The 25,274-nt window shown below is 45.7% G+C and overlaps 1 protein-coding gene across 5 annotated transcripts in view; it reads left to right on the top strand.

Annotated features, from left to right (window-relative positions):
* Myo1e (myosin IE) overlaps positions 1 to 25,274 on the top strand; it is a 184,260-nt gene that overhangs the window by 59,287 nt on the left and 99,699 nt on the right. The window contains exons 1-3 of one of the 5 annotated variants that reach the window (XM_021237150.2): positions 2,897 to 3,075; positions 12,927 to 13,005; positions 22,746 to 22,889. In XM_021237150.2, the coding sequence (XP_021092809.1) occupies positions 22,812 to 22,889 (78 nt within the window). In that variant the 5' untranslated portion in view covers positions 2,897 to 3,075; positions 12,927 to 13,005; positions 22,746 to 22,811. Of the gene's footprint in view, positions 1 to 2,889; positions 3,197 to 12,926; positions 13,006 to 22,745; positions 22,890 to 25,274 lie in introns of those variants that run through there. The other 4 variants (XM_021237149.2, XM_021237148.2, XM_021237147.2 and 1 more) reach the window with 4 other exon arrangements.

Raw genomic sequence — 25,274 nt, 5'->3', positions numbered from 1 at the left:
GTGATCTTCACACCTGTGATAATTTGGCCTATGGACTAGGCATCTTTCTGAGTTCTCAGCTGCTCTAGCTATGTAGGGGGTAGCTCTTACCTATCACAGTCCTCTGAGGTAATATTTCCATACAGTAATTCTTATCAAAAAGAAAAAGCTTTATGACTATCCCAATGGTAGCAGATTCCCTGTGGCAACAAGAATGGCTAGCAAGAGAAGAACTTCCTGCTGTGGCCTCTGAACAGGTGTTGGCATCCTCTTTGAACCCATCCATTAGACTTCATCCTCCTCACTACGGTTGCTCTTTATTGCCCCAAACTTGTCCCCACCCAGCTTTAAGCAATCTGGTTCGAAAGAACTTTGTCCACCTCTACCTTTTACGTGGTAACTATTCAATGTCATCATGTGGCTAAGAGAGCAGGGACAGGCTGGGCAGGTGCGAGCCTGCTGAGGGACCTGACTAGAGATAACCAGCCCACGCATGGTAGGCCAAGCATTTGGGCGGGGCTTACTTCCCAGCATCCTCCTTTCCACAGCCTGTCTGGCAGCAGGCACCTTGACTCATTCTTGTTTTCAGTTCAGCTTCCAGAATGTCTTAATTTCACACCCTGTGGAGGTGGAAAACAGCGTCACAGGTCAGGAGCGCAGCTGTTTGGCAACCTCACCCTCTTGGACCCAGCAGGCTGTGAGGAAAGCGGTTAGCACATTATTGAGAAGCCCAGGTAGATGCTCTGTAGCCCTTGCCTGTCTGAAAAACTCAGTCTCTCAGGGTAATGAATTCTCCTAGAGTGCCAAATAACTGGATTTTAAATTTAAATTTTATCAAAGGCAGTTGTCAAAGTTTGAGGAGTAGGATATTTACATAGTCTCAAAGTATCTCCCCACAAATCAGTTGGCAGCTGCAACAGGAAAAATAGAAATTATGCAGTGGAGGAATTGGCCAAGACTTAACCAAGTGATAAAAATGAATATCACCAACAAACATCATGTACCTCTCTGGACACAGTACTCCGAGAAGGGCACAAAATTACTTGCCTAGAATTCTAGCCAAAAATGCACAAGTTGAATCTGATTATGAAGAAATATCAGACAAATCCAAACTGAGGGAAATTCTATAAAATAACTGGCCTGAATTCTTTAAAATGTCAGCATCATAAAAGACAAAGGAAAGCCAAGGAACGGTTAGAAATTAAAAGACTGAAAAAATCTGACAACTGAGTGAAATATATACAATGATCCTGCACCAGGAAAAAAATTATCCTAAAGGAGATTATTAGGATAATTGAGATTGGAATATTGACTTGCATAACAGGCATTTCACCGATATTAAATATCCTGACGTTTACCCTATGGTGCTTATGAGAAAATTTCCTTAGGAAATATACACTCAAGTGTTAAGGGACAAAAGGTCATGATGAGAACAACCTATTTTCAGCTGTTTTATTGGGGAGAAAGCCCCAAGAAGAAATATATGTAGGCAGAAAGCAAGTGTGATGGAATGTTACAAACTAGTAGTAAAGAGTATAGGTACCAACTCCCCACATGGAATGTAATTATGTCCTGCAAACATGTACTAAGAAGAAAATAAAAACTGAAAAATTCTTAGCCGGGCATGATATCACACATCTATAATCTGAGCATTCTGGGAGGAGGGTGAAGCAGGAGGATCCCAAGTTTGAGCCCAATCTGGGCAATTTAGTGAGATTCTGTCTCAACATAAAAATTTTAGAAAGGCAGGATTTTCATTTCTTTGGATATGTTAAGGTCTTTATTGTTGCTATGAACATGGTCTATTTTGTAAACAAATATCGAGAATAGGAAAAATCTATGAAGATAGATAGCTCAGTGGTTGCCTAGGTATGTGGGGGGATTAGCACATGATAGCTGTGGGTAGAGTGTTTTGGTTTGGGATAACAAAAATGATCTCAATTTGATTATGGTCCTGGTTGTACAAATCTGTCAATACGCTAAAAAGTCTGCTGACTCATACATTTTAAGTTCGTAAATTGTATAGCACACAGATTTTAGTTCAATAAAACTTATTTTTTTAAAAAAAGGCTGGGTAGATAGTTCAGTACAAAGGGCTTGGAAAAAACAAAACAAAAACTTTGTATATTTTTGTTACTCTTTTTGAACTACTGGGGATCATCAAACCCAGCTGAGCTCCACCCCCAGCCCTTTATTTTTGTTTTTTGGTTTTGTTTTGGTACGGGGTATCGGGGGATCGAACTCAGGTCCTTGTGCTTGTGCAGCAGGCGGCGAAACCACTGAGTTAAATCCCCAGTCCCCCAGCCCTTTAAAAAAACTTTTTTTGTTGTTTTTTTTCCTTGAGGCAGGGTCTCACTAAATTGCTCAGGCTGGCCTTGACCTTGTATTTAGCGGTTGGGGTCGTAGTTTTTTCCATGTTATTTGTCCTATCAGTGAACCGGTCAGGGCAATTGGTGGTTGTGAAAGATTACCATTTACTTTAGGGCAGAAATAAGAAAAAGAAAAGCATAAAGAAGTGCTCAGGGGAAAAGGGGTGCTTGGAAGGGAAAGAGAAGCTATGTCGCGCATGCAGAACGGACCCCTGCCAGAGGCAGGGCCTCAGGCCAACCTGCAGTGCTTTGGCTTCTTTGATAGCTCGTTCAGCTTGAGCTCGTGCAGAAGGTTGCGATCGGGATCGGGTGCCAGGTTCAGCGAGTTCTTTTATCAGAAGATTGGTACGGGCTGTAGGACGGGCTTCCGCCCGTGTCAGGCTCGGGTGCCGCGCCTCGGGTAATGAGTCAGTCTCCTCACTTGCTCGGCCGTGCCCAGCTGTTCCAGCCCTGTTGCCAGGCCCTCACCTCCCACTGCCTCCTGAGCAGTCGGGGCTATAAATGCGTGCACCACCCCTGGCCATTTTTCTAATTTTTCTCTAATTCTTCTCTGATTCTGAAATTATTTCAATACAGAAGATTAAAAACCTTTATACCTTCATACCTTCATGATCGTGCACTCCAGCAAAACCCAGCTGTCCCCTTTGCCCTGGGACGGGGCAGTAGTCAAACCGAAAGAACTTGAAAGAGGTCTCCGTTCCTCCGCTTCTCACCGCTCCTAAGTCAGGTGAGCCCTAGCCATGAGCTGTCCTGCCTCAGCCTGCTGTCCGGGTCACAGGAGCCTTGTTCCGCCCCGCCCCATGGAGCCAAGGACTCCTCCAGCCACAGCGATGGCCTTGCAGACTGAGGTCAGTAAGAAAACATCTGTTTGCGGATGTAACGTTGCCCCCAGTGTGATGAGCGAACAGAAAAGAATGTACCCCTTGACAGGCGGCCCGGGAACCCTGGGTTTGGTTTTCAGTATCCTCCCAGTGCCCCGCACACAGAAAACAGGAAACATCAGTTAAAATGGGAAATTGCTGTGGGCTGAATGACTGTAATTCCTCCTCCTCCTTAGAAGTTGGCACGGGCCCTTCATCCACAGCGTGACGTCTCTTGCTTTTCTGTGCCTCGATAATTTTGCCTTTTCTTGAGGGTGGTGCCTTACCGCACCGATAGGCTTTTCGGCTGGAATTGCTACCTTGAAGTAAGCTCAGAAACTGTATTCTTAAAGGGCTGTTTGTGTTTTTCCTTCTCTCTGGGGTAAAAGCAGCCTAGCTCCGCTGCTAGCTCTGGTTTCCTCCTCCTGCCCCCTCTAGTTTCCGAGTAGGCGAGTTTGAGCACACGGAGAGACGCACAGCCCAGCCTAATGATAGCCCAGCAGCAGGTGACATGGCCATTATCAAGCCAGACGCTAAACAGGTCCCTCCCTTGAGCAGAGGACCCTGAGCTCTGGGGTCCTCCCCACCTCCACCCTTCCTTTGGGACCCTCTCAAGCGTGAGGGGCTGTTTTCTTCTAGCCTTTCCTCGCTGTAAGAAGGAGCTCATTAGGCCTGCTGTCTGCCTCCTCTGCAGAGTTGTAGGTCTCTCAAGGAATTGGATGTGTGAGTAGTGAGACGCCAGAGGCAGCACGCAGGCGAAGAGGTCCTCTGGCTTCTGGTACCGGGCAGTGGGGATCTGCCGCAGGCTCTTGGGCCGCCCCTTTGAAAGGAAGACGGTTTTCCCTGTGACCCGGCTACACCCCCGATGGAGAGTCCATCTTGGCTGCCGGTTTCCTGTCTCCGGTGCCAAGTACTTAGCCTGGCCCTTCCTTCCCAGCCTCTATTTTTCCTGTTTAACCTGGGTTACGTGTTTCCCACACAGATCCCCTTTTGTAGCCCACTTGGTCTCTTTGGGGGACTCCTGCATGGAGAAGTTGATGCCAGTACAAGCGACAGTGTTAGGTTTCTCAGCTGTGCCCTCCTTATTTTCCTCTTAGGAATGTCTCTGTTCCTCCTTTCTCCCTTATTTCTGTCCTAAAGTCTGGGAGATCAGAGATGACTTGACCCTTAGTGACTTTTTGTAGTCACTATTTCATTGGGGGACACTGACAACACTAGTTATGTGTGTGAGTCTTCATCAGAATAAGGCGGCGCAGAGATGAGGCGTTCCTCACCCTCGGGTGACTTGCAGTGGAGAAAGGGAGTGAAGAGGGGATAAGTAATCATCATGGCACAGAAGGAGCACAAGCCAGGTCGCCTGTCATTTCTTGGAACTTGTAGGGTTTGAAGATTTGAACATAGGGTCATTCAGACCAGGCAGCGGGAGCATCCTGGGCCAGGATGCAGAGATGGAATGGAATTCGCCATCCAGAGTCCCGGGCGGGCTGTCGAAGGAGCAGGGGGCCCTGGGAAGCCAGGGAGGGGTTTGGCTACACTGGCTGGGGGTGAGGAGAAGCCTTGTGTTTCTGGAGCAGCCAGAGCCACTGTGGGGGAGGCGTGGAAGGACAGGCATGGGGAACCCAGGAAGCCTTTACCTCCCTGATTCCTGTGAGGGACACGAAGTGGATTGGCATTGCCAGGGCATTCTGTGGTGTAGGCAAGACGGGACCAAGCACAAGTGCCTCTGACTATTCAAAGCTGTCAGCTTCCAAGTTTAGCCAGCAAGTGTGTGAGTAGATGTTTGGGTAACAAGGAATACTGTTTTGTCCAGATCTCTTTGGTATCCATGTTTGGGTCAGGGAGTCAGGAGACCCTGGTTAGAAGACTATGAGAAACTTTATACAGACCAGACTGTACAGTTTGGAGCTCAGGCAGTGAGGGATACCTGGATCTGGAGTAGCTAACCCAAGAAAATGTAAGATGCTTCAAAGGGCCATGGTCATTACATAGAATCCACACCAGCCATCTCTGTTGTAGTTTGTCTGGTTGTTTTCCACAAGCGGGGGTGACAGAAGATATTCACATACTTAGCAACATGAGCAATTGGCCAATCAAAATGAATGCCAGTCAGAGGCTTTGTCCCCTGGGACCTGAGCATCGGTCCCGGAGATGTCAGAAACGTAGGTCTTGTCTGGTAAGTCAGATGGGAAACTGCTGGAGTTTCATGCCTTTTGGTCTGAATTCACTGATACAGTCCAGAACAGCCCCGAGTATATGTTTGGGGCTTAATACTTTAGGTTTGTCTGAACTTCATCAGCTTTATACATTTTAATTTCACAAGCATTTATTTTTAATATGCCAATGAGTAGCTATAAAAGGTCTGTTTTGGGGTTTTGTTGTTGTTACTTGGTAGTGATGGGGATCCAGCTGTCTGCTTTTGACTTACCCCTCCCTCCCATTTCCCTGTATCATCTGCTAATTTTCAGGCTTAGTATCATTTATTTATTATACAGCAGGCACAGAACTTGGAGAGAACTTGCTAAGTAGGTCTCAAACATTTGCCATTGTGCAGACTTTAATCCGACATTGGTGAGCTTGTGGGGTCCGGGGAGGTGTTTTGGTCAACAGGGCTGACTGATCAGGATAGTGTTGACTTTGTCCTGGTCTGGCTCTTTTTTTTTTTTTTCCGGTACCAGGGATCGAACTCAGGACCTTGCGCTTGCGAGGCAGGCGTTGGAACCACTGAACTAAATCCCTGGCCCTGCTTGGGCTCTTGATGGGTATTTATTTGACTTTGCGGTCTCTGGCTTTGTGTTTATGAAGTTCCTGGAGAAGTGGGCTCAATGAATGAGTGGATCAGCTGCCTCTGTCACTAAGAAGGGTGCAGCCTTGGGCACTGTGCTTCCCCTCCCCAGCTTCTTTGACCCTTTTAAGGTCTTTAAGTGTTCATGGCTCTGCTAGGAAGTTTCTTCTTCAGAGACACCTTGTCTGTCCTCCTGAGTCTTCCACATCACCTTATTTTTCCATTGCATTCACCAAGAATAACATTCATTTCTCTGGTTTTTTCCCTCACCAATGAGACTAAGCTCAGTAAAAGCACTGTGGTCTGCAGCTCTTACCAGTGTGGCTTTGACCTGGGACCTGTGACAGAGCTGACTCCCAGTAGAAGATGCTGGGATGAGTAGATGGCGGAGCTACTTCCCATTCTTGGGTTTATTTATCTTGTATTTCCTCCCTGCTCACCCATGCCTAATTCAACTTTAGGATTTTTTTTTTTGCTACTGGGGATCGACTCCGGACCTTGTGCTTTTGAGGCAGACAGCAGAACCACTGAGCTAAATCCCCGGCCCTCCTAATGCAACTTTAGAAGTGACGGAGAACTCCCAAGCCTTGTTCTGACCCCTCCTTGCTCCTAAGCTCCAGAATCTTCAAATCCAACACCCAGTGCCTGCGTAGAAAAGCTAGATGGAGAAAGGAACAAAGTTAGGAGCGGGAACATTTGTTCCCTGGGGCAAGTTAGGTAATTTAGCTGTCTTTGCAGTGAAGAGTAATACAGAGGCCCACCTGAGAGTCTTTGGGATTAACTAAGTGAGGTGTAGAAGGTTTTTGGCGCAGAGTGAAACAGGGCGTTCCTGCCAGCCTGGTGCTCCTTCTGTCTGTCGAACAAGAGCAGTGGCCTTCTGCCCTTTGTTCAAAGTGGAATGGAGGGGCGCTTCGCTGACTCCTGAGCTGTTTTTCCCACTATGGTGCAGACTGCTCACCTGTGTCCTTTAGACCCCACGCCTAGCTGCTCATTTCCAGGAAAGTGGCTTTCCCATACCAGCGAGCCAGATGAGCTCAGGCCTCCACTTTGCCTGCAGTCCCACTCTGTCCCCACACCCAGCCCTCTGGGACAGACCTCCTGACACTTTGTACAGGTTTCGAGCCCCAGGCTTTTAGCCACTTCTCTGGCTTTGTGAACGATTTAGGTAGCAGATAGTGGGTTACGTTCAGATAAGAAAAGACCCCCAGAAATGGGCAGGCCCACGCTCATTTTACAGTCTGGTTTGTAGCTGGAGTAATGTCACAATTCATTCGCGATTTTCATCACACTGGTCAGGAAATTCATAGTGAAGGTTACTACAGCAACCTTAACTCTGCTCAGGAAAGCAGAGGCCTTACAATGGGGCCTTTCAGAGACCAGCCTGGGCCGGGCAGTGATTCAGTCTATTCAGAGCACAATGGCACCAAAACAAAATAGAAAGGAACCACACATTGTTTTTGGCCCCCTTTTGCCATCTGCGACATTCACATTGTTGTCCATTCTTGTGCCTTACATTGCTTAGTTTCTCTCGTGGTGCACTTTTGATTTCACAGCTCACCTAGTGGCCAGTAGAAGTGCATTTCATGGACATTTAAATAGTAGTAATAGTTCTCTAGCAGTGTACAAACTCAGAGGTACTACAGGAACACACGCGATGAGGGAGGGGCTGGAAGTGTAGGTCGTGGAAAAAATGTGCTTAGCATGCTTGGGTCCCTCCCCAAATTGGTATAGATTTGATTTGGAAGCATCAACTGGCTATGTTTAAAAATATTCAAACCACTCTTCAAAAACTTGTCTTGGGCTCCTATAGAACAACCATAAATTGCTTTAAAAAGGAAAAATGACCAAAAAAGTAAAATTACCCGTTATTCACACCCATTCAGAACAAACCCTCCAATCTCACAACATTTACTCACCAGTAGGAACTGATTAGTTCACTTACCCTTTTCGTCTAGGAAGGTTTTTTAAAGCTGAATTTAGCTGCTTGGCATGTGGACTGTAGTTACACCAAGCCAAAATGCTGTGGTTTCCTTAGAATGAAGATTGGAAGGAAACTTTTATTTTCTTTTTCTTTTAGAGCATTTGTGGTATTTTATTTATTCATACTGATTGCTGTATGATCAAACAATTTTTCTTTGTATATTTAGATTTCTAGTTTTATTTCCTTTGTTTCTTTAATGTTTGCCTCATGTTTAATTTAAATCATTTGCCTTTTATCTTTCTCAGCATGTCCGGCTATTTCTCTTTTCTAACCTCTTGTTATCTTTCTTGTTACACTGAATTTTTAGAAAGTAAAGTGAGGTGGGGTTTTTTTTCCCCTAAGTGAAAAGCTAGCAGTTACTTCAGTATCTTAAACACACCCAATCTCCATCAAACAAATGATGAAGACTTTCTCTTTTGATTCCAACAAACCTTAATTAACGTGTAGTCACTCCCACGTATCTTTGGGTGTTGGTTGTTTGATTAGTAAGTAATTCTGTGCTTTTGGCCCAACTCCCGGAAAAGGAACGAGTCCCAGACCCGGGAGAATATTAAGATGACTGGTGCTACTTTTCTTCATATTTTGAGTCCATGGACTCAGGTAGAAAGGGATATTTGTGCACTTTGGAGCAGAGTATAAAGAACAAATCCTTTCAGCATTTTTTAACCAGAAACCATGCAAATGTTCTTGCAAATAAATTTGTGATTGTACTGATAGTTGTTTAAGCACAACCCTCTGTGTGAGGTAATGATGTTGACATTTTCTACTCATTGTGAGGACTGCCCCAAAGTAAGCATGCTGGGCCGGGGATTTAGCTCAGTGGTTCTGCTGCCTGCCTCGCAAGCACAAGGTCCCAAGTTCAATCCCCAGTACCCAAAAAAAAAAAAAAAAGACCGTATCCCAAAGTAAGCATGCTGTCGTCTAAATAGCTGGGTGACCATGTTGTCGGCTACATAACCTGGAGAGCAGGTCTCGATTCTTTGCATAAAGTTGCTTGGGTTATTACTGTATTGGGATAATTTGTGTGTTACTCCCAGGCCCTTAACTATTGTTCCTGTCCATACAACAAGGGAGACCAGTTTACTGCCACCTCTTGACTTTGCAGGACTGGGAGCAGTGTGTTTGACTCTGGAAGCTGTGGGAAAAAATTCTTTTAGTGGATTCCTAGCTGGAATATTTCGGCAATTAATGTCTATCATGCCTATTTTGTCTGAGAATTTCTGTGAGGTTATTTTTTTAAAAACATTTGAGTTCCCTCATGATACTAAGAGGCACCTTTGGCATAAGGGAAAATCAAAACCTGTTTGCCCCCAAATTTTGAATGAGCAGCCTGATTTTAACAAAGGCATGAGGAGACTGTCTTTGAAATGGGCTTCAAGAAGTGCTTTGGATCAGTTAAGGCAGAGGCCCAGGTTCATGGCTGGCTGGCTCCAAAGCTCTGGCCTCGGGTTCTCTGAGGCTTCTTACTGTACCCTCTGTCCCTACGGTCACTTGTTCAGTGTGGCAGAATTGCCCTGCTGTTTATAGTGTGGCAAGTGCTCTTACTCAGTTGTCTTAGTTACTTTTCTCATTGCTGAGACAAAATACTCAACACCTAAAGTGAAAGGAGAAAAGGTTTATTTGGCTGACAGTTTACAGAGGTTTGAGTTCATAGTTGGCTGGCTCCAAGGCAGAGGAGCATTGCAGAGGAGAAGCAGCTGCAATAAGCAACAAGCGACAAGCCACAATCACAGCTTTTTGTGTCCCTTATATCTTACCCAAGCTTCCTGCTCTTAGGGTGGGCAGTACTCACACCCTTAATCCTAGCATTGCACCATGAATCAATCCCAGCATCACATACTCTAGATCCAGCCACCTGCGACAAACCCCACCTATGACCACCTGAAGCTTTGTGGGGACATCTAGACACAGCCATAACATCAGTGAAGGAGGCTTTTCATCTCATTTGCCATTGAGGGACCTAAAAGCAGCTTAAGTGCCACTTATGAAACCTCTCTCTGAGTTATTTTTCTGGAGTGGGGGATCCGTTTCTTTGGTTTTCCACCCGTAGTCTCCATGGAAAACACCAGACCAGAACTCCCTGATGGTCACCTTTTCCTGTCTCCCCAGGTGTTAAATTTGGATCATAGCACCGCCCATTTTCTAGAATTCTTTTGAAACCAAATCAACCAACTTATACAAAGTTCCTAAACCTTATGCTGCAAACCCCTTAATGATATGAGTTTCCTTTTCGGTCTTATATTGTGCAGAAAACAATGAGCAATAAGTAGCAATCACCAAAAATGTTCTTGCGTGGAAATTTCTGTGGAGTTGAGAGTTTAAGGAGTGTGACCAGGCCCCATGATTATATCAGATGTGGTCGGCTTGTATTTCATTTTCAATTTTCCTGATTCCAGCAGAACAAAGTCACAATAGCCAGAGGCCTCTGGTTAGATGATAGCTTTCTGCGATCTGCAGGCCTCTCTGCCTTTCTCCCTTCTCCACTTTGTTTCTGTTTTCAAGGCCACGCCCATAAACAAAGGCTTGTTTCTTGGTGACAGCAAGAAGTTCTAGGGAACTGGTCCCCAAAGTGGGGTTCATGCACTTTCAGGTGCAAGATAACCCACCCCAAAGAGCATGTTAAAATCGAATTGATCTTTAGCTTTACATTAAGAACAAGAAATTAAGCTCTCCCAATATTTACTATGTAGATGGTCACGGCTATCCTGATACAATCAGATTGCCAAGGGGCCAAGAGTCCTAAGTGCAATGTTTATTATGTAAGAAATTAAAAATATTTAAATGCCTACATCCAACTAACTACGGTACAACCCTAAAATAGTACCGTATTCCTCCCAGAACCGGTGTGGGTGAGGAAACCTCTGCCACCTCTTTCCTCTGGGGGGACCTGACAGCAGAGAGCCACACAGGGCTGGCTGTGACTTAGGAGACCCAAGTTCTGGTTCTGGCTCCCATCCAGCACTGGCACCACCGACACATGGTGTCACCTCTCTGGCTTCGGAGTTGACCTTGGAGAGCGAGAACTTTGGCCAGGTTGATCAGCAGGCAGGGTCCCTCTAAGCACATTCTGAATTTTAAGATTCTGAATGTTAATATTCTGTTGCTTCCTTACCTCTCTTCCTTTACTGTGTGTGTAAATGCATCCTGGTCCCTCCATAAGATATCAGTCTGCTCCTCAACAGTCTTCTATGCTCTGCTGTGGCAGATCGCTATTCTCAGAGGATCCTTCATTCAGGTTCCTTACATTGATCTTATGCAACTGTGCCGCACTTGAGCATGGAGAGACTTTAAAAGTTCTGTTTGTTTTGATCAAATCCTGTCTCTGCTGTCTTCGTGTCAGTCAGATGAGATGACAGTGGTCAGTTTCCGGAAGCATCGCCTGTCCCATCAGAGCACTGTTTCTACTGGCTACCAGTAGATGGTAGCTACTGTTAGCATAGCCTCATTTTTCAGAAAAAGAAACTGAGGCAGAGAGAAGTGACAAAACTTGCCAGAGGCTGTGACTGGAGTCCTTGCTGTGCTTTTTACTAAATATCCCGAAACATTTAGCTCTCTTAGATGTATTTTTAGTTGTTGGAGTGCTAAGAGCTCCCCTCAGATGGAATCCATTCTCCTCCAGGGAAGGTACCCCTCTCCGTCCCTCTGCCTGACTGCACTCTCCTTGCCTTTCCAAATTCAGAGTTTTTGAGGTCTGTATTGGCCTGTGTGGAGTCCACACCAGGATCTGAGCAGTCACAGGAAGGCGGAGAACACATGTTGGCCTCCCTGCGCCCGCCCCACACCCATCCAGGCCATGGATCGCTGCACCACTGACTTCCTTCAGCCTTGGCCTGCAGGTTGGATGTGGCTTCTGAGACAGAATCACCTGCCTTCTTGCCTACCTAGAGCTTTTAGTTGAATCATCAAGTTTATCCTCGATCTCTGTCTCCACCCCTTCTAAATCCCTTAGGTGCAGCCCTGGTTTTATTCCACTGGAGTCCAAGGTGTGGGTTGGAAGGAGAGATGGCAGGGCGGGTTCTGGGGCCTCTGTACCTGCGGGGCAGTGAGAAGCTGGGCCTGGGGCTCATCTTCATGCATCGCACCACTCAACCTGTGGGCTCTTGGTGACAGTGATCCACGGTGCCGATTAGTGGCTGCTGTGGTGGCTTCTGCTCCTGAGATGAGCCTCCAGGACCCCATCTGTGCCCCATCAGCCAGCCTCTCTGAGGTCCAAGGTCCCCTTGGCTGGGCACTGGGCCACACTCCTGCAATCCCCACTACTCAGGAGGTTTAGGGTCGAGGATCTCGAGTTTGAGGCCAGTCTGGTGCTATACAATGAGACCTTCTTTTAAAAAGAAAAAAAACAAAAGCAGGATCTCTGATGTGGTACACACATCTCCTTGGAACCCTACAGGTCCTGGACTGATGCGTTTATGGCTGGATAAATAAGAGGAAGAACTGGGCACCATGCATGATAGATCAGGCCAGGTCCCCCAAACTAAGTCTCACTGTGCCGCTGCCAGGCAGGGGTGTTTCTGGGTTCTGTGTTTGATAGACCCTTAGTCAGTGATGGGGTCCCCAGAGGATGCCCCTTGCCCTCCAAGTTTGGCTTTTTTCCTGGATTCCATATCCTCAGAGCTTAATATCCCCAAAATAAAGGCTGCCCACGCCCTGAGACACCACCGATCTGCCTGGATTCTTCCCCACTGAGCACGTCCGACACCTGTGTCACCTCTACTTAAAATTCTATCCTCATACTCGTGTGGTGTTTCCACACTGGCTTTCACAAAAGCATAGGCAAGAAAATCTGCCAGCCTTCTAGAGCTTTTTAAAAGTTGAATGTTCACATACGCCCCCAAATAGTTCAATTTTTAGAAAAATGAAATCTACAAAAAACATAAAATGAGAGTAGTTATCTTGTGTCTCATACCTCTGCTGTTTGTATGACTTATAAATAATGCATATTTTGCAATCAGTATAGAAGAGATGCTGTGAACATCAGTGAGTCCCAAGAGACTTTAATCATGCTGGTATCTACCCTGCTATAGTCTGCTGGTAAGTCTGCATATTTTTCTTTCTTTCAGAATAGCATTGAAATTAGGATTTCTTTCTTCCATGGTGCAGAGTGATAATTTATATGACAAGAAGTTGGTCAATTACCTTCCTAGGTTTTATTTCTGTTGCAATCAATACCATTAACCAGAGATCACTGGGGCTGGTATTTCTAGGTAGTCCATCTGCCTGCCTACTTTGGTTTCTTAATTCCATTAAAGAAATACACTGAGTAGCTCCCATCCCTTCAGACACTACACTTTCCAAATCAAAAACTGAGACATATAGTCTGATAAGATTTTGGTTAATGAGGTGAGCTTGGTGGTGTGTGCCTGTAATCCCAGCACTTGGGAGGCTGAGGCAGGAGGATTGCCCCAAGTTCGAGGCCAACCTGGACTACATAGTGAGTTCAAGGCCAGCCTGAACTACACAGCGAGACCCTGTCTGAAAACACACACAAAAATTTTTGGTTAATGAATCTGTTGTTAATGACAGTCCTGTCAGTGAAGGTACAAAGCGTAAGTCACACTTTGGTATACATTTAATAAATTACCTTAATTGTGAAGAATAAAATTCTATGACACCGGCCTTGCCCAAAGCATGTGAGAGGCAGAGCTTGTTCCTAAGTCTGTGAATTCTAATCCACTGCTGGATTGCATTCAGGTGTCTTAAGACCTTTGCACTTGAAAATAGGAGTGGTGGGGATTTCTCTTACAGGGCCATTCATGACATGCGGGACATATTTGAACAACTAGCTGAAATGCCAGAGACTGATGTTGGTGTGACGCTTAGTTTAGTTAAAAAATAAACAGAGATCAAAGTGAAATGAAAATTTATCTTATGTAGGGCTGTATACATTTGAATATGCAAACATTGTTAAAAGAGTTGAAAAGGAAACACTGGAGTGCATTGTATGGCAGAAAAATCGTGCCAAGAGCCAGAATGCATGTAATCCCACACAGACACACTGTGGGGGCTCAGGGCACCTTTCTGCTTCACAGGGTGACAGTATGGAGACAGAAACCTGAATGGCCTTTGCGCACGAAGAGGAAATGACTGAGATCCAGGGCTTAGCGGGCTTGTGGTCCGATGGCGGGGGCCTATCATTCTGTAGTGGGGTGACAGGGAGGAAGGGTGGCGGCCAGAAAACTTTCACAACAAAGCTTCTAAAAATGTGATCGTCAGCCTCACCAGTAAAACCATTGTGTGGCTCCTGAGGTGAGACTTAGGCATTTGGTACAGAGCTTCCAGAATAATCAAAATCCTTATATTTTTATATCTGGGATGGGATTCAAGTGACTTAATATCTGTAAAGTACTTTTTTTTTTTTTTTTTGGTAACGTGGATCGAACGCGGGTCCTTGTGCTTACGAGGCAGGCACCGGAACCACTGAGCTAAATCCCCGGCCCTGTGAAGTACTTAATAATAGTTGCTCTCTCACGTTACGGGCCATAATCTGTCCCGCCTAAAGTGTGACTAGTTGTAAGAGGGACATCTCTATTTCATTAGCTGCCTCCAAAAACAAAAAGTCACCGGTTATATATACCCTGGCTTTTGATTGAGACGCTGCCTAATTTTGGAGTGTTAAAATGCGAGGGAAAATATGACTTAGAATTGATAGAATATGTTAACTGTTCATTTACAATATTAGACTTTAACTTTTCATTGATAGAGAAAATGATCCTTTTACAGTTGACATTTCAGGCAGAGAAAGTAAAAGGCTGTTTCTTTTCCTGCAGGGGCCCATTATCATCTAAGGAAGAGCTTGCTTTTATTGCTGTAAGCTGGGACAAACAGAATAACAAAAAGATGGAAAACCATCATATTGATAATATTTTAATTTTACTTTGCAGAATACTTTTGCATCCTCTTATTTGATCTATTTTTTTTCAAAAGGAAAATGGTGCCAGGGATTTAGCTCAGGATCCTGAGTTCAATCCCCATTAATCCCCCCAAAGGAAAACAGCTCTATATGTATATTTTATAAATGCATGCTCATTAGAAAATAAAATTACACAACATACACCTAGAGATAAATACCTGCAACATTTTAGCATATGGAGATATTGTATATAAATACTGTCATATGCTCACACTAAAACAAGATGAGGGCCCCTTATCCTTTATTTTTTTTATAAACCCCCCTTTCTCCTTCCCTACTCAACTAGACCAGCAGTGTCCCAGGCCTGGTGTGCACCTTCCACACTAATTGGATTATCAAATAAAATCAGCCCTACCCCTTGATGAGATTTTCTCTCAGCAGCCTGCAGGGCCCTATGCTAAGCGCCTGGCCTGGGGTGGGGGTGGGGTTCCCCTGGCTCAGGGTGCGTGGTTGGTGTGACGGCCCTGTGGTTAGACAGCACAGGGTCTGGGCTGGGCAGCCTGCTCCTTGAGAGCTGTCATTAGCTTTCTGAGCTCCTCGGTTACCAGGCCACCGTTCAGCCTAAGTCAGCCCCACATTCCTGACACTTTCTCTACACAGAAGCATCCAGGTGGGGATGGTAGTGGTGTTGGCTCTGGTCAGGGACCACTTGTGCCGTGGGACCAACTCCAGTCCCCTCTGAGAGACCAGTGGACTCGTGTCGACCCCTGGCTTTGAGGGTGGTGCTGGAAGCAAGCTGTGGCAGAGCAGAAAGAGCAAAGAAAAGGAAGTCAGAAATCCCAGTGTCAGTCTCAGGGATGAAATAAGACCACAGATGTGAAAATGCTGCCCCAGGGCTGAACCTGCTGTAGGGTCATGTATACTGATGAAGAATAAAGCACATATTGCATATTCATTGAGCCACCCCCCATGCCCTCAGTGATAAGGATCATGGTACTTGTGTCTTGCAGGCGTTGTGAAGTCTTTGACATCAGCATACACTCAGGGTCACAGGTGGTTTGTTCACTACCGACTCCCCTGCCTCCCCTGCCCAAATCACCCTTCCACATTCTCTGGTCTCAGCAGTCCAGCCCACGCATGCTCGGTTCAAAGACCTACCTTCACTTTGCCAGAATATTGGGGGTGTTTAAATCCCATAAGGTTGGAAAGTACTGCAAGCCAATGTGGGGTCACAGTGCCTTATACATAGTAGACAAATATTTGTGATTGGTTTCTTTTCTCTTGATTCTAACACAAGTGTTTCATTCTAGTCAAGTAGGAGAAAGGCAAAAGGTAGAATTCCAGAATGCCGATTTAAAGGTCAAGGTCTAACGTGAAGGTCTGTTCTTTTCCTGAGACTCAGTGGACGGAAAAGCACTTGTATCCCGGCTGCAGGCCAAAGCATCACCATTGCCCGTTTTCCATGATAAGATAGGGCTTTCTGTTCCCAGGAGATCCACTGGGGGATTCTGGGCCCAGGTTTTCTGGAAATTACATCTGCTATCCTGTTGTGCCCCCAGTCCACTGAATGTCCCCAGTGTGACACTGTGTTAGGGTCCAGACAGCCTTTTCCAATTACATTGCAAATCTAAAATTAGCGCCGAAGCGAGTCTTAAAAACGTGGTCTCGGCTTTTGGCTTAGAGGCCTGGTCAGTACCTAACACAAACCTCGAAAATGCTCGCTTCTGTTTGACATTGTTCTCATTGTTTCTTTCTGTTTTGTTTTGTTAATATTGTTATAGGTTGAGCATTCATAATCTGAAAATCCAAAATGCTTCAAGACCCCAAATTGTTTGAGGACCGACATGACTGCAAATGGAAAATTCTGTACCTCCCCTCATTCAGGTCATAATCAAAACACAGACACACTAAAAACATATAAAATTACCCTTAGGCAGTGTGTATAAGAAATATAACTTTTACATGTAGGCTTGAGTCCCATCCCCAGGATATGCGTATCTGCAACTATCCCAAAACTTCAAAAAGTCCAAAATCCATAACACTTCCGATTCCAGTCAATTAGATAAAGAATATGCAACCTCTAACATGTACATATGATTTAAAAATAAATTGTGCAGAAAGATATAAAATGGAGAGTATCAGTAAATCGCCATTCAACTAAAACCCTAGGCCTTCTCTCCAGAGGACCTTGTATTCCTTCAGAAAAATGATTGTAGGACACGTACTATTGTGGTTTGAATCTGAGATGGGCTCCAAGGCTTCTGTGTTGAAGGATTCTTCTAATGTAGCAGCGTTCAAAGGTGGGGCCATTGGAAAGTGATTGGATCACAAGGGCTCTGATTTAATGGATTAATCCATTGATGATTCATAATTTGATAGGCTATTGTAAGGTGATAGAAACTTAGGAGGTAGGACCTACTGTGTTTACTCCAAAATAAGACCTAGCCAGAAAGTAATCAGCCTGTCCTTGCCTTACTTCCCATCAGTATTCTCTTGCTTGCTGGCTACTCTGTAAGGCAGGTAAGGCCCAACAACCAACCATGGTCTGAAACTTCTGAACTCATAAGCCAAGATAAATCTTTCCTCCTTTAGCTGATTTTCTCAGGCATTTTGTCACAATGACAAAAAGTTGACTAACACACATGCCTTTTAAATAACTGCTTACGGATGCAGTTCTTCTATATTTAGTCCATAGATTGATTGCTTTTTTCCTGAAACACCGAATCTTGCTTCCCGGTCAGCAGATGCAAGTCTCCCTCATGACTGCATGGTGCTCGTTTGCAGTTGTCATGTTCTAACCAGTTCCCAGCAGTGTTTCCTGTAGCCCAGATCACAGTGGGCCATCTTGTACATGCAGCTTGCTAGGCTTTTCCAGGTATATCTTAAGGTAAATGCATTTGCTGGGTAACATAGGATATGGATTTTATTTTTACTTAGTTAACTATGCTTGTGTGCTGATTCGTGTATTTAAAACTTTGAAATCTGTTTCCAAATGGCTTCCTAAAAATACTCTGTAGAAGCAACAAGTATTTGTGGTCACCCAGGTGCTCGCTGGGCTCTCCCAACCCTGAAGCTGTTGTATTTGTGCATTTCCTAGCCACCCTCTTTGGGCATGAAGGGCAGCATCAAAGCTGCAGTGACCAGGCGTATTAGCACCTCCTCTGTCCTCGATGAATCGAACAGTGACTGTGTTTGCTGAGGTGTTTGTTCCCTCTCTCTTCCCTCCCCTGCCGTGACCTGCGAGGGCTTTGGGAGACTGCTCTCCTGGGCAGGGAGATTTTCGGGAGAAAGATATGCCACCTATGTGCGCTGACTCACCTTTGCTCTTCCTGGTCCCCACCTTGGTAAACACACTCCAGTTTCAAAGGTTCCACCTTTAAGCCAGTCAGAATCAGCCAGTCGAGGTTCCCACCCCAAGGCGGGCTCTAGGGACTCCCGTGTCTTGGTGCCAACTCCAAAGCGTAACAAGCAGAGCCATTATGTGGATGTGGGCATCCTCTGCTTTCTAGATCTCGCATATGACTCATTGCTCCTACTGTCCCCCTGTACCGTGGTCCTGGGGATTGAACTCAGAACCTTGCATGTGCAAGGTTCATACATGAGTGAGACAAGGTCATACACGCTATAGTTCAGGCTGGCCTCCAACTTCAGATCCTCCTGGCTCAGCTTCCTGAAGAGCTGGGATTACGGGTGTGCACCACCATGGCCAGCTAATTACTTTTTAGTAAACTGAATTGTCACTGGAAACTTAATTTAGATCCTAGAATGTCTGTACTCAGAATCCTTTATCTAATGGGAAATTTCTCCCTCCTGATTTGTAATGGTTGGCAGGATTACAATTCAGTATTTTTGCATTAGTGTTCTTACTATTTTCATTTCTTAGCTGGGTTGGAGCTGAGGTCTCCCTCCTGTATGGCTGCAGTTGAGTGAAATAATACCTTGTTGAGCACCCTGCTTATTTAAAATTGTTGCCAGTTTTAGTGGGAGAAGCAAAAGGGAGTTACCAAAAATGAAGTCCGCAGAAGCCAGCAGTGGCTCTGAGGCAGTAGGACAGATGACACCATGCGGAAATTTCCATCCCATGAGTCCCTTGCCTCTGGTCCTCACATAGCAGCGGGAGGGAGAAACCTAGGGAAGCCATGGTCAAGGTTATTTGCCTAGAACCATAACACTCGGTAGTAGTGTGGGTCCCAGAACAACTTCCAGGGCTTAGGGCTGGGGCCAGTGGCCTTTGAGGCTTGGGAGTGGTGACCATTTAGGGTTCCTGAGTGCTGGCTGTTTCCCATGTTGCCCACGCACTCCCTGACTCAGTGGCTGTAAGTGAGGAAGCCCCCTGGGGAAGTCAGACTGCTACTAAACTGTAGAAAGCAGGCTTATGCTTCAGTGTGGGGCATCTTCAAGTTGTCCTGGCCTGGGACAAGAGCCAGTGTGCCCCTGTCCAGTTTCCAGCAGCTTCCTTAATCATTTTATCAGCCCTCTGGAACTTCCCAGCTCAGTCCTCAAGGCTTGGCTCTGGACTAGTCCCTGCTCTCCCTGTCCTTTCCCCATCTCATCTGAGTAGGTTTTGTGTGTGTGTGTGTGTGGGTTAGTGGAAGAGGTACAAGAAAGGGAGAGTCAGGACAGAAGTCATAATTGGAAGACCTTGGGCACTTTGGAGTTTTCTCACTGGAAAAATGGAGATTCTACGTAAGCATTGGGGATGGCGGAAAAGGCTGAGTAAGTTCACGTATGTAGTTGTGATTGCCTGGGAGAGTGGGGGAGAGGGGAAGGGAGGCAGTGAGAGAGAAAGACACGCACAAGGGAAGGAGAGGCTGATTGGGGCAGGCATTGTTGAGCGTTAGTTTGTAAGACTGATTATTTTCCAGCTAGGTCTTATTTGGGGGGAAAGAGGGTAGTTGGGAGGTCTCTGTTTCCTCCAGTGTAGCATGGAAATGTCAGCCCATTTGGCCATTTGGAGTAATAGATGGGCATCCTCCACCAATCAAATAACTCATTGCTTTGCATAATAACTCCTCGACTTGCAGTGGGGTTATGCCCCAATTTACCCAGGGTTTCAAAAACTAAATTGGAGGTGCATTTAATACACCTTGCCTAGAACATCTTAGCTTGAGAGCACAGTACGCGCAGAATTTGAGCTGCTTACCTCTCGATCATGGGCTGAGTAGGGCAAGGAATAGGGCTACACGAGAAGCATGATTTCTACTGAGTGGATTGCTCTCATGCCATCGTAAAGCACAGGGATTGTAGGTCAGTCACCCAAAGTCAGGCCCATATGCAGCGGCCCCTTGGTCACGCTGTTGGTTCTTTACTGTTGTGGAGAAGGCTGGAAAATGAGTGAAAGAAGACCCCAGAGCCAGGTGGGATCTTCAGTGTCCAGTGACACTTGGGATCATGACACTCCATGGATCCACAGGGAGCCCTGGTCTACTGGGAAATGACCGCCCTGAGGAGGGGGACACAGCCTCTGAGACGGCAGATGGGACTGTATCACTACCCACTACCGAGGGGGATGGAGGAAAGGCAGCTGGATTGGATGTCCCAAGTGACACTGGACTCTTGTTTCTGTTACCTCTCCTCCCCCTCCCCCCTCCCCCTCCCCTCCCCTCCCCCTCTTCTTCCTCCCCTTCCTCCCCTTCCTCCCCTTCCTCCCCTTCCTCCCCTTCCTCCCCTTCCTCCCCTTCCTCCCCTTCCTCCCCTTCCTCCCCTTCCTCCCCTTCCTCCCCTTCCTCCCCTTCCTCCCCTTCCTCCCCTTCCTCCCCTTCCTCCCCTTCCTCCCCTTCCTCCTCCTTCTACCTATTTTTTTCGTTATTAGAGATTGAACCCAGGGGTACTCTACCACTCAGCTACATCTCTAGCCCTTTTTATTTTTTATTTTGAGATGGGATCTAAGTTGTCCAGGCTGGGCTAGATCAAACTTGCCATTCTCCTGCCTGAGCCTTCTGAGTAGCTGAGATGACATCTTGTTTCTTGTCCTTTGTAGAAGCTAGGTAACCATTTAATCATAGCTTCTGTTTCAGTTCACTGGGCTTATATTTTTCCGAAGAGAAAATACAATATGTTGGGCCTTTTTTGAGTAGGTGGGCTTCTACGGAGATTAAAATCCAACATCCCACGGGTTGGTTACTGTGGGGCCGTCACTCTCTGTGCACAGTAACTTCTGCAGGTGTCTGGAGAGCAGGGGCGGGGTCTCACCAGGACTGTGTGGCGTGAGTGGGCTGTGGGCAATCTGGGGAACTCAGTCACACAGTGGTCAGGGCCTTTCTTTTCTGCTTTGCCACCAGAGGAAGGAGGAGGCTGAGGTAATTTTATAGAATTGATGCTGTGTGTGGTTCTGAGAAAGCCAGATATAGTGTGCAGGCCATTTCCTCTGCTAGACAGCATGGCAGCAAGCCTTCCAGAACCTTCCACAGCACAACAAGCCTGGACTGGCTCACTTCTCCTGTGCCGGCCCCTTCCTGTCTGATTTTTAAGATTACTTTCTCCAGAGCTTCTTAGAATTTCTCCTTAGCATGCTGGGAGTGGTGGCGCACACCTGTAATCACAGCACTCGGCAGGCTGAGGCAGGAGGATTGCTGAAAGTTTGTGGCCAGCCTGAACTACATAGTGAGACCCAGTCTCAAAAAGAAAAAAAAGAATTTGTCCTTAGCAAAGAACTAAATGATTTAACAAATTTTAAAAGATGAAATGTCACGTGGCTTCTACCTTATTTCTTTCCACTCCCTCCCCCTCTTCATGCTGGTTTTGGTGTCTGACCAGTCAGCCTTTCCAGCTGCTCTTACTCGGAAGTTTCCTCTCCTTTGTCCAAACCCCTTCGGCAGTGACCCCAGGGAGGCACGGGCCCTGTGTCACTGGGGTCAGCGCATGGTGCTTCCAGGAGGATGTGAGGAGGGTTGAACATGCGATGGTGTTCCAGTGTCTGGCCACCTGTTTGCTGCTATTACATACTACTGTTAGCTTTTGTGCCCCACCCAGTATGAGTTACAAAGAATGCCCGCTTTGTCTCATTTCCCTGGCATATTCAAAATACTGAAGATTTACTTGACATGGTTTCTTCTGCAGCAAGTCATTGAGCCTCCCCCAGCCCTCAGAGGTGCTTCGTGTGTTTCCATATGCTTGTTTCTGGCACATGAGCACTAACACTCCAAATCCAGCTGGCCTTCAATGCCCAGGTGCAGCCCCGCACGGATCGCACTACAGAAGAGCCCTGTAGCAGAGGGAAACCCACCAGCCCACTGTATGCAGGGGCCTCCAGGTTAAGCTGAGTCCCCAGAGCAGTCCAGGGCCAAGGGCTCCTCTGCCCAAGCAAGCCCAGGGGCTAGGTGAGGCCTTCCGCCCACTTCCGGTTCACACAGCGGTGACCAGTCATCACGAAGCAGCGCATCTTTTGAAAGTGGAAGGCAAGTGTTACCTTGATAATGACAAATCTATGAATGGAAAATACTTCAGATAACTTGAGAAATGATGTCAATGTGACCAGGCCACTGCCAGACACACATTCTCTCCCAATTTGCAAAACAGTTCTAGAAATTTTCCATTTCCTTGCTTATTTTCCCTGGTGAGCTCAATGGAACAATAAGATTTTAGGAGGCATCAGAGGCTGTCTATTGTGTTCTGGCTGTGTTTCTCCACCGTTGGGCACTTTACACATGTGTGCTATTTTATGTGATCCCTACCATGACTCTGAAGTGAGTCTTATTTCCCTCGTTTTACAAAGGAGGAAAGAGAAATTTTAGCAACACAGTGAGCTTGGGTAATTTTCCCCACTTGTCTGTGGTTGTCGAAGCTGGAACTTGAATCTGGGTTTGCTACATTTCACTTGGGGGGGATGTTTGGGAAACGAAAGGGTTTTTGTTGCCATTTGATTTTTTTTCCCTGTAGGAGGATATGAAATGTCCTAATAGTTGTGTGGTTTTGTCCCCAGGGGAGCAAAGGTGCCTTCCGCTATCACTGGCAGAGTCACAATGTCAAGCACAGTGGCGTGGACGACATGGTGCTGCTGTCCAAGATCACGGAGAGCTCCATCGTGGAGAACCTGAAGAAGAGATACATGGACGACTACATCTTCGTATCCTTTTCCCGTTCCGTGGAACACTTCTGTGACACGAGTGAAGCGTGGCTTTACTCCTACTGTCAGAGTCACGTGAGCATCTGGAGTGATGTGACGGTTTGGGCATTGGGTTCTGCACTTTTCTGTCTTTCGATTCAGGCTGTGCAAAGGGCAGACATGATGCTAACTCATTTTCCTGGCATTTCATGAGGTCAGGCCAGTACTTTGCTCTGCAATAGTGTCCCTTTAATGTGCTGCTGCCCCGCCCTGTGGGGTCTAAAATCTCAGGGCAACCCTGCTTTGCAGACTTCTATGGATCAGCCTTCCTAATTGCACATTTCATTCCAGGCTTAAAAGGTTTTAAAAAAAGATTGCCTCATGAAAAAAAAAAGCAATTTTGCCAGTTTTCCTGCATCTTTATGTTTACCAAAGGAACTCAAGAAGTGAACTATTGAAAATGCCTGACATTCCTGAGCTGTTCTTTATGTTTCAATTTTAGCTTGCCAGATGCTATTTCTTTATGGGCCTTTAAAAAATGCAGAATGGAAATTTGATCCAAATGTGTTGGCTTCATTATAAACAGAGAACTGTGATGTTTGCTTAAGTCCCTACAGGATTCAGGAGTTTTGTCTGGTGCAACCATGGGAAGAACTAGTAGTAGAATCATCTTCAGTATTAAGATCTGTGTAACATCTGTAATAGCAGAAAGCTGAACCGCTATTACTCTTGAAGGTTTAGTGTCAAGGTGGTGACTTGTGAAGGTCTGATGTCAAGGATGACCTAGGGGATGTGCTGCTGATTACGTGCATTTTAGATTTTAACCCAGAAGGTGTGGAGAGGAGGCCTGTACCACACAGCTTCTTTTCATTATTCACAACACCCTTTGTCAGTTAGAAGCACTTGAAACTCAGCAACAGGACTCTTGCGGGCTGCCCTAGAAGCCAGCTGCTGAGTGCTGCGGTCTCCACTGCTCAGATATATACTGAGCAATACTGTTACTAGCGTTATTCCAAAGTGCTCGGACCTTTCTTTCTGCTACTGTGCTGCTTATTTACCATGAAGGAGTTTTCCAAATAGCTACACAGTTAAATTCTAAACAAATCCTGAATCCTAAATATTTGGATTTGTTAACTATATTAGTATCGTTTCAAATTTTTCTTTTGTTTTAAATTGACAAATAATTTTAGGTACCCATGGGGTATATTTCCATATACATACATAGATATATATACACCCACATAAATACATTATGAAATGATAAATTAGGCTCATTAACATGCCTCCTCTATACTTATTTTTGTGTATGTGGTACAATTAAAATTGACTCTTAACAGTTTTGAAACATACATCACATCATTATAAATTTAGCATTGCATCTTGTTGATCATCGGTGTCAACCCATAGCTCAAAGACACATCCTGCCCACGCATTCTTTTGTAACTAAAGTTTTGTTCGAGCCCAGCAGTGCTCTTCCATTGATGGGTTATCTGTGGCTGCTTTCCTGCCCCAGGCACAGAACTGAGAAGCTGAACTATGCCTCTGACCCGTGAAGTCTAAAACGGTCACATTCAGGGCTGAGAGTAGAGCTCAGCACTTACCTAGCACACACAAGGCCCCATGTTCAATCCCCAGCCCCACATGAAAATAAAATACTTTCTAGTCCTTTACAGATAAAAATCTACTGACCTTGCAGTAGATACCTGCTCAGTTTCCTTTAATTGAACTGTAGGGGAACAGTTGTGTTTACTTGAAATTGTTATTTTATTTGTTCAAAAAATTGAAATATCCTGGGCTAGAGGTATAGCACAGTGGTAGGGTGCTTGGCTAGTGTGCATAAGGCCCTGGGTTCAATCCCCATCATTGGGTAAACAAAGAAAAGAAGAAATTGCAAATATACTTACTTTGGATATGTCAGCATCAAAACTTGTCAGTCACTTGGCATCCAAAGACTCGCGGTACCTGGAAACTGGAGGCAGATGAGGAAGAGCCGGGTCGTGAGGTGGCAGAGCTGGGCTGCCCAGGGTCGTCTGGCCCTGTAAGAGCTCTGCGACCTTCAGAAGTTTTGTGATCTATCTGCCCTGCTTTCCTGGTCTGCAAAATGGGAATGATGACAAAATCTCCCATGGGAGGTGGTCATTGATACAGTGATGAGTCCAGTAAGTACACGTTTTTGTTTGTCTAATCACTTCTAATTATTTCTGAGTTTTCTTCCAAAAATTTAATTGTAAAGCTGCTTATTGTAAATTCAAAATACATTTTACCACAGAAACTGTTGTAAATGGAGGACTAATAGGGCCAGAAAAACCTTGGAATGCAGATTTAACTAAGTACACTATTGATGCAAAAACATGGTTTTTGATAAATTGGCTAAGAGAAGACAAAATGAAGTGAGCAGCAGTCAGT

This window comes from Heterocephalus glaber, unplaced genomic scaffold (genome assembly GCF_053883595.1).
Source record: "Heterocephalus glaber isolate CG9 unplaced genomic scaffold, H.glaber_assembly_v1.0 deba00001689, whole genome shotgun sequence".
Classification (NCBI taxonomy): Eukaryota; Metazoa; Chordata; class Mammalia; order Rodentia; family Bathyergidae; genus Heterocephalus; species Heterocephalus glaber.
This window is presented reverse-complemented; position numbering and strand designations above follow the sequence as displayed.